The sequence below is a fragment of the Numida meleagris genome, chromosome 23 (assembly GCF_002078875.1).
Source record: "Numida meleagris isolate 19003 breed g44 Domestic line chromosome 23, NumMel1.0, whole genome shotgun sequence".
Taxonomy (NCBI): Eukaryota; Metazoa; Chordata; class Aves; order Galliformes; family Numididae; genus Numida; species Numida meleagris.
In genome coordinates this window covers 3342935-3352328 of record NC_034431.1, presented here as the reverse complement: position 1 = coordinate 3352328, position 9394 = coordinate 3342935, and the positions used below count along the sequence as shown (strand labels likewise).

At 53.2% G+C, this 9394-nt stretch overlaps 1 protein-coding gene across 1 annotated transcript in view; it reads left to right on the top strand.

Annotated features, from left to right (window-relative positions):
• UBASH3B (ubiquitin associated and SH3 domain containing B) overlaps positions 5389 to 9394 on the top strand; it is a 60287-nt gene continuing 56281 nt past the window's right edge. Inside the window, exon 1 of the mRNA XM_021375774.1 lies at positions 5389 to 5629. Coding sequence (XP_021231449.1) covers positions 5466 to 5629 — 164 coding nt within the window. The 5' untranslated portion in view covers positions 5389 to 5465. The remainder of the gene's footprint in view (positions 5630 to 9394) is intronic.

Genomic DNA, 9394 nt, shown 5'->3' with positions numbered 1-9394 from the left:
GTGCTCCGAACACAGCAACGACACCTCTCCATCTTCGTGATGCCAGGGAATGATCCAAAACCCTCTGAGCAAACGAAACTCTGACATTTTGGGGTCACTTTTTGGTTGTAAAGAGGCTTTCTGCACCAGCACCCATCCTCAGTGCCTGGGGCTGGGGAACACTCACGGCCAGGGATCCCGTTTGGAAGCTCAAAGCCTTCGTCCAGACTTCGTGTTCCTTAAAATGAGATGTATACAGTGTAGAAATGTTCCCCGGAGTCAAACAGAATGAGAAACAGATGGGAAATTATTTGCAAACAGGAACTCTTTTCTTCCCTTGTTTGCCTGCTTTGTTTTGTTTATCCCCCCAAATCCTAACAAGAAACACAAGCAGGAGAACACCGCTACTTCCCACTATTAGGGCTGGAGAAACAAACCCACAGAGCCTGACAGGGCAGCGGGTTTCCTCTGGTGTGAAGTGTGGAGGAAGGCACCGGGCTCCTGATCGCAAGGAGTTACACACGGAGCCACACAGGGCAGAATTCAATGCACAGAGAATAGCCCCTGTCTTTTAATCATTCGCATAATGAAGATTTAAATATGAAACCGATTGCAAACACTTGCAGCCGAAGCGAGACGTTGGATTATGTTCACTCACGTTGAAATTACACCTTCAAGACCCTCTCAAACACAGAAATGTGTCTATAGTGGACATACATGAGCATGTACAACAATCTCCTTCTGTCATACAAACACGTGCGCTATTAAAGGGCGGTTTGCCGGACAAAATTCTTATCAGAGACATTAAAAACTGCTCTCTTATGTTCCTAAGCATTTCTGAAGACTGTATTACAAACACCTTCTTCCAATTCTCCTTATTTCCACCATCCCTGCTTTATCACTCTCGTTATTCCCATTTCAATGACCTTCATGGAACCCTATTGGCCATTTTCACGTTTGCTTCCATGCACTTCCACCCTCTGCTCAAAGGCCGTTGCAGTGCCCAAAGAGAGGAAAGCTAAAATCCAAAAGTAACTGAAGAAAAATGAGACAAGGAATCAAAGCAATCCTTAGGGTCACTCCACCGCTTTTAGGTTATTGCTATCTGTGAGACAAACTGAATCACCAACTTCATATCTTTTCCAGTAATTGGAATTAGGAAGATTTCAGGTGATCTTAAGCACCTCCCTTCCCTTTCCTTGCCAATATCAAATCAAACAAACACGTTTCTTTTCTTGAAGCAATCTAACAAAATCTCCTTTAATTATACAGGAATGCAGCTAAGCAAATCATGACCAAAAGAAGAGTCAAACAGAAAGGCCTTTCCAGAAATGCTACAGATTCTGTACAACCTCCAGCACATCAGCATACTTTACTGTGTGGGGGAGTTGGGGAAATCCCAGCAGCTTTCTATTGTATCTCCTTATTTCTTGGCTTATACCCAAGCAAGTTAATAATCACCGCAATAAACTACATCCATACAAGTGTAGCAGAAACAGACATGAAATCCAACAGATAAGACAGTTCAAGATGTTTCTTGCACATGGGTGAGAGAGACGCTCAGAGCCCACGAATCCTTTGCTTGCTCAATGTTTCTTCCACTAACAGAGGCCAGGATTGCACAGGGCAGACCACGAGCTGGCCACGCTGCCCCAGTGGGTTTTGTACCACTATGGCAGTGTACTGGTGGCTTTAGGTCCCTCTGAAATCCCACCTGTGCTAATGGAGAGCTCCTGCGGGCTCCTCGCACAGCACCCCGTACATCACTTCCCCAGCTGCAAGTCTTCAAGGAGGAATTAAGAGCAAGATTTGCTGCACGCAACCATTTGCTCTATCCGTGGAAGAACTCAGTGGGTAAACTCCAAATTTGCAAAGCCTCAGCTGCTCACTGCCCCTTCCGTCAGTGCGACCCATGGAAGTCCATTCTGCCAAAGGAAGCCGCTGTACCCCCCTGCACCATCAGTGCACAGGACCACAGAGCTGGGGGGAGGCTGGGCACACACCCAGCCTGGGAGCCCTTCCTCACACTCAATCCCCTGTTGCATTCTAACCAAAAATAGCTCCAAGCGTTTTAAAATACATGTTATTTTATCTTCCTTCTGAGTAAGAACAGGGCCGGGGAGTGGGGGGGGCTGTGCTCGATGTCACCCCTGCCCTCTGCTCTCCAAATGAGCATCCCAAGGACACTTTGCCTCTTGGCTCGCACCACACAATCCAGCTTGACTCCGCAACTCCACGCACAAGTGAAAGGATGATGGTGAAATCAAAGTGGATTTTATTTGTAACGAGGAAAATACACTCCAAACTTGATGAAAATCCAAGCTGGAAGAGCCAATTCTCCAGTCCCTGTGGGCAGCTTGGCTCCTGCAGGCTGAAGGCCCAGCTGCTCTCTGCTGAAGCCAGCAGTGCTGGGACCCCCCCTCGGGCCCCAACACATCCCCACACCTCCGCCTCCACCCAAGTCCCTAGGCAGATGGATGCTTAGCAAAGCAAGGGGACCATCCCCGCAGGACAGAGCCACAGCTACGCACAGCTCAATTACTGAAGCCCCAGCAGGCAGAACACCTGGGGAAAGGTGTTTTAGGCTTGAAGACTGAGCTGCTCTCAGGAATGCGGCCCTTCCGCTTCCAGCAGCGCTCAGCAGTTGCTCCCCACGCGCTCTGGGACACAAAGCCCAGCAGTCACCAGCACCGCCACAAAGCAACTGTGAACTGCAGAGGAAATGGGCTGAAGTTTGCTGCAGCGTCTCAGCTCGGTCAGAAATCTGACTAATAATTTTGCCTCAGTTTTCATGCTGTTTTGAATCAAGGGCAAGGCAGCTGTTCACTTCTCTCAGTGATAAATCACCGTTTCTCGACATTTGGGAACTCCGGAGACAAAACGAGAGGGGAAGAAGTGCTTGGGGCGGACTCAATTTTTAATTATTTAATGCTTTCAGATGCTCGGCCCCGAAGGCTGACACCAGGCCGACGTGCAGGCAGATAACGCGGGGGGGTTGCCAAAGCGAGATAAGGGGGGAGGCTGTCACCTCGTGCAGCTGCAGATGGGCCACGGGGACGATCCGCCTGTGTAAAATGACTTCAGCATGCAAATAATTGCAAGAGCAGGCTGAAGTCTGGAGAACGGTGATCTTGCCGTGCCCTTCGCTGTGCAGCTTTCGCTCGGTGTTTCTCTTCTCCGGGGACAGGCTGGGGGGAAGGCACAGCCGGCCCTCGCCGCTCCTCCCTCCTGCCCTGGTGCAGCTGGGAGAGGTCGGGAGCTCAGCCCTGGGCCAGGGCTCTCCGATGGCACTGAGTTCCTGGGAGGGAAGCTGAGAAGGAAAGCAAAGCCCCTGCTCTGCTCCCTGCTGTTGTGCTGTTTATTTCAGAGTATTCCCCTTGTTGGGGAGTGGACCCTTTGCCATGTGCTCGCGTAGCATCAGGCTGGAAAGATAGCGAAATTTGGCTCAGATTCCTTAGGGCCTGACCTCTTCCTATGGGAGCCCATAGCAGCACTCCCACTCGCTGTCCAGCGTGGTATTCCTACACCCCCTCCAATTAATGCTGCGTTGCCTTTTTATCCAGCATCGAAGGAAGTGATGGAAATCACCCCCAGGAACGCATCCTCCTGTAGGCGAAGGGACCACGTCCGAGTTTCACGGAGGAGCTCCTAAAAGCAGAGTCCACGCAGCAGCACCGAGTTCTGCACACACACATGAAGTGCTGGGTTCGTGCCAGGTGAAAGACACAAGAAAGGCCTCACGTGAAAACCTGACAGCATCTTAATGCAAAGTGCGTGCCCCCAGTGTCACAGCCCCACAATGTCTTTACCTTTGCCCATTTTTTCGCTGGAGTTTTCATTCTTTTGGGGACTGGAACACGATTTTCCAGGTGTTTCGCTTTTTCTGTTTGCTTTCCATTCTGATTTTCTTTCCTCTTTCCCATTTGATCGCTGAGACTGCTTTCACTTTCAGCTTTCAATCACAAAAAAAAAAAAAAAGTGGGAGGTAGCGTTATTTCAAGGAACGCATTCTAATGCAAAACGCCTCACCTAGATCCAATGCAGAGGCACTCACCAAAGCTGCAAAGGCCCGAGGCTGTTTCAGCAGGCCTGAAAAACCATTCCAAGCAGGTATGCAGCCACTGAAACCCACGGCTTATAAATTTCAGCACTGCGTTATGTGGATTCCTTAATTGATCGGATGAATCTGGAGCAGCCAGAGGAAAGGGATTCTCATCTGGGCAAAGTCCCTGGAAGCCGCGTCCATAACAAATTGCATTTTTATTGTTACTTCCTGACTGAGTAATACAGACGGAGCAGAAAAGCACGCAGAAGTGAGGCACGTCGAGTTAAGTCAAAACACAGCGATCCCCTCCTCCCTCACGGGTTCTGTTGGTGAGAATTCCTGGATTCTGAATCGGATTCTGGAAGGTTTTGGGGAGGTGCAAAGGCCGGGTCGGTACCCCACCCCTGGATGGCAGCAGGAAAGAGGGTGCTTCGTTGATGCAACAAAACAGCAATGATAGGGACAGGTTTGTCATTGCCAGCACTGCTTCCTTCCCCAGCATAAACTGTTGCACTTTCAAGTAGGGCCTCTTCACTGTTTTTGTTCACGTGCAGGGCTGCGCTCTCATGCTGTTCCCTGGTGCCCTGGGCGCTCAGCAGGGACCTGGCTGCCTTCAGATGAGGGGCTGGGGCAGGAGGGAACATGGGAGAAAGGCAGAGGAGAGGTGAGAGGAGGAAGAGGAGGAGAAAGCCTCTTGACCGGAGGTACGAAACCCTCCAAGGGGGAACTCCAAGGCCAGATACTGCATGTGATGGCCTGGAGAGGGCTGCGAAGGATGCAGAAACCCAGGATGGAGGTGGAAAATTCGGAGCACAACTCTGTTGCCTCTAACTAGATGTGCTTCAAGTGCTGTGCTCCCACAACACAGCTCACCCGGCGGCACCGAGCCCCGGGGACACACAGCACCGCAGGCCCCGAGTTCCGAGCTCGATGATCGCGTGCAGAGCACCCAGCCTCCCCCTTCTCTGCCTCTCCTGCGCGGTCAGGGCAACATCGTGCAGAGCTCTTCCTCGAGGAAAGTAAATAAATAAATAAATAAATAAATAAGAAAACAAAATAATGGTGCGCACCTTCCCCGCTTTCCGCGGGGCAGCCTGCGCTCTTCCAACAGCCGCCCCAACAGCACGGCGAACCCCCTTCTCTCTCTCCCCATCCCCCCCCCCACACACACACACCCCTCCCCATCCCCGAGCGGAGCCCGCGGCGCCGGGCGGCGGCTTTAAGAGCGGGGGCGGGCTGCGCGGGGCCGCGGCGCGGGCACTCGGCTCCCGGAGCTCCGGAGCGGCCGCCGGGCGCGCACGTGTGGCCCCGGGGCCGCGGAGCAGCGCGGAGCGGAGGCGCGGAGGCGCGGAGGAGGGCGCAGCCCCTCGGCCCTGCCCCGGCCGCGGCCCCCGGCGGGGCGCTGCGGTGTGCATGGCCCAGCGCGGGCGGCGATGGCTGCATGATGGCCCAGCGCGGGCAGCCCGCACCGCACGCCATGGCTGCCAAAGAGGAGCTGTACAGCAAAGTCATCCCCCGGCGGAACCGGCAGCACCGCGCGGGGACCATCAAACACGGCTCGTCGCTGGAGATCCTGCTGTCAATGGGCTTCCCCAAAGCCCGGGCGTAAGTCTCCGCGCGGCCCCTTCCCCCCCTTTTCGTGTTTCCCCGCCGCGCTGTCGCCGCGGGGATGCGCGCCCGGAGCCGGGCTAGGGGCTGCGCCCAAGCGGAGCGCTCCGGGCCCGCCAGGGCGGAGATGGTGCGGCCGAGCGCGGCCGTGGGGCCGCGGCGGGTGCGGAAGGGGAGCGGCGGGTGCCGGGCGCAGGTGGGCTCCGCTGGGGGCGGCTCCGCTGCAAGCTTTGGGTCGCCACGGAGCGACGCTTCGGGCCCCCCCGGCTGAAAGCGGAGCCCGTTCCTGCGCTCTGAGCGCTGCCTGGGTGCCGCGCGTTACACGCACAAAACAGGAAAGGAGCTAGAGAAGATGTCAGTAGTGCAAAGTGGTAGGGTTTTCTCGTCTAATTTAGCGATGCCCCGCTCTAATTTTCCTGCTCGTGCTTTAAATGAATGAGGCAGCAACCTAATGATAGCTTAATGATTCCCCCGGTTTAAATATAGTGACTCCTAAAGTGGGACTGCGCGTTAGGATGGAAATGAGACTGGGGAGGATTTGGACGTTTCTTTGATCTGCTTAAGTTTCCCTGTTGTTGCTGATGCCAGTCAGAACTCGTTGGTTTTTTCAGACATCCCATCTCATTAATATAGAGACGCACACATAGAATCCTAAGGACAAATGTCACACTGCTGTGGACCTGCTGGCACAGCCACCAAGTCCCATGTGTGCTTTCCATTGTCCTACTTACGCTCCTTACGCCTGTCAGTGATCTGTAGTCCTGTACAGCAAGCAACGTGCAGCACTTACAGGCAATGCCTGCAAATGAAGATAGTAAGAAACCGGTGACTTCATGCTCTGCGCTTGTTGGGGAAAAACAGATGTGCAGCTTCCAGCGTAGCTGGAGAGAGAAGCAGGCTGAGTGTGAATGAAAGTGGCTGTTACCTGTGCAACGGTGCTGTCACGGCTGGCAGGCAGCCCTGGTTGCACCTCCGTGTGCTGAGGAGCTGTGCGTGCGGTTTATATTCCTGCCTTAGGAAACTCCAGCATTTGAGAAAAATGAAAACCAAAGCTTCACGCGTGCCGGATAGGAAAGGTTAAACACAGAAGGCAAGGCAGAGAGAGGGGCAAAATATCCCCAGCTGCAAGGAGTACTCCTTGTAAATGCCACCAGGCAGGGGGGTAAACTGTCGGGATACTAAATCCAGGATGCTGTGCTGTAACCCTGCTGGACAACGAGCCCGTCTGCTGGGACGGGTCTGCTTTCCCCATCTGAAGGAGCTCATAGAGCCCTGTTCCAGCATGCTGGAAATCCTGCGCGTAATTCATCTCTGAAGTTCACATAAGTAGCAAAACAGAAATAACGGCAGACAACCAGGCACTGCCACCGAGGGTGCGCTCAGAAGTGTGAGACAGGGGCCGTGAAGCAGCAGGACCTGCCCTAAGGGGTTCTGCCACCTCCGAACTCCTGCCACATTGCTGGGCTGTGTGAATGCAGGAGATGGCTGAGTGGCTAAGGAGGCAAAAACACCATCTCCCCAAAGATGCTGTGGCAAAGCAGCCTCAGCAGAGAGCCCTGGTGAGTCTTTGCCCAAAGCTCTCCCACCCGTTCTGCGTCCCAAAGCCAAGGTAACGGCGGGAGGCGGGGAGCCAAGCAAAGCGGGGCTGCAGCTCTGTGCGGGGCAGAAGCCAGGCTGACGCTGTGAAGGGGTGACCATCTGCTCCGAAGCCTTGCGACAACTGAGCTCCGAGCTGTCAGACTCGTCTGCCAGGCGTGATGCTGAGGGCCATCGCTGCTGGCAGCAGCCGGGCTCCTGGCACCTCCCTGGGCCGCCTGGCGCAGCTGGGCATGGGGACGTGCGAGCCGCCTGGAGATGGCAGGAGTGCTGCTTTCAGGTGGCACCTGGCATTGAGACAGCGCTGAGACACTGCCCGGGACCCACACTGCCTAACTTCAGCTCCCGATTCCAGCCATTCCAGGTACTTCCTACCAGAGGTCAGAAAGACTCTGAGGTTTCCCTACTCTGTCCGTCTCTTTTTCTCTTTCCCAGCAACAGCTGCAGTTCAGCTGAGCTGCTGTGAGCCATGGTGCAGTGCTGTGCAAACTGGGGACATCAGCTCTGGATGGCAGTTGCTGAAACCACAGCACTACGTCAGCATTTTGGGCTGTTGCTGTGAGAGCTATTTGTTGGGCTTTGTCTCTGAGCACAGGTTCGTTATTTTTTTACTTTGTAATTAGCCCATTACATTACGTACTGTCTAGTCACAAAGGAGACTATCCTGATCCCAAATAGTTTCTGATTTAAACCAGGAAGGAGGGCAGAGGTGATGTTATCATTGCCATTTTGCAATTTGGGCACTCAGACAAACATTCTACCCAAGGTCACACGCCAGTCCAACCAGATCCCCAGTGTCTCAAGACCCTCAGTGCAACAACAACTTCCTTTAGAAAGAGATTTCACATCGCTGTCGTTTCCCAACAGCCCCACAACGTTGCATTCATTTGTTATGGGTCTGCTGCCAGTGGTCGCAGCCACAGACCAGGTCTGTCTGCCTGCACGTCCCATTGCTGCGTGCTAGTCCTCTTATACGTGCTGACAGCCTTCCTGAGAGCAAGCACAAGGGAAGCACTACGTAGCTTACAGGCTATTGAAACCACAGGGGAACAACTAAAACTGCCACACATGTACACATGATTAAAAGAAAAAAAAAAATCTATTGCATATTTCGTATCTCCGTATAATGCTGAACGTGGGACAATTAAGAGATGGGCGGCCATCCATCCCTGCAGCCTGAAATCCTGGGTCAGTGCCGCCAGAAGCTGGGAGCTCGGCGGTAGTTGTACACGTTTCATGTCACAAATGAAGCTCCTCCGAGCCGTCCTCAGGAACAGAAAGTCAGGAACTTAATACGAGTAGGAATCCTGCCGTCCGTGTCTAAGTGCTGGATGTGCATATGTGCATGAATGTATAAACCCATCACATTTGGAATGATACTTGTGGTTCTGAATTCGAGCCACAGCCCCACATGCTGTTTCAAAAGATAGCCGGACCTGGGGAAATGAAGATAAGTGTCAGGCCCCTGTCATTACTCAAGCTAGGTAAATCACTATCCACAAGCAGAACGTTGAAATTGCAGCCCTTGTGCTGTTTTGGTCGCCAGGCTCTGTGTGATAAGCATAAGAGATAAGCGCTGTTTGTGACACAAGTGACAACGCTTTGCAGAACCCAGCTGATGCTCCTTCCCATCATCTCAGCCCAAAGCACTGCAGCCATCCCTACGGACAGGCCATCCATCACTGCAGCTGAGAGCCAGCACCGTGCTCCTGAGCAGACCTGAGGAGCTGGGCACAACTGCAAACACTTGTCCCTCACAAAGCTCACATAGCCAGGAATGTGATGTATGTAGCTACCCGGGAACCAACTTCACCACTTCCCTATGCTCCACGTTTCCTTCCTCCTCCCACCCACAGAACATCACCTGGGTGTAACTCTGCACCCACAGGCATGGAGAGGCGTCAGCTCACCGAGCTGCACTGCATCTTCTCAGGCCAGAACAGAGTCAGTCTGATTCATCCCCCTGTAACTACAAGAACTTACGAGTATTGATTTCATTATTCTCAAAGAAAAGAAGTTCAAGGCCAGTTTACAAACAGTAGTATCTTCTCCTGTGTTTGGAAAATGTTTTCTAGGCTGCTAAAGCATGTTTTGCCTAGTAACAGGCTTAGCAACCTAGCAGTATTTCAGTGCAGAAAGGCTGTGAAATCCCTCGCTCCTCCAGGG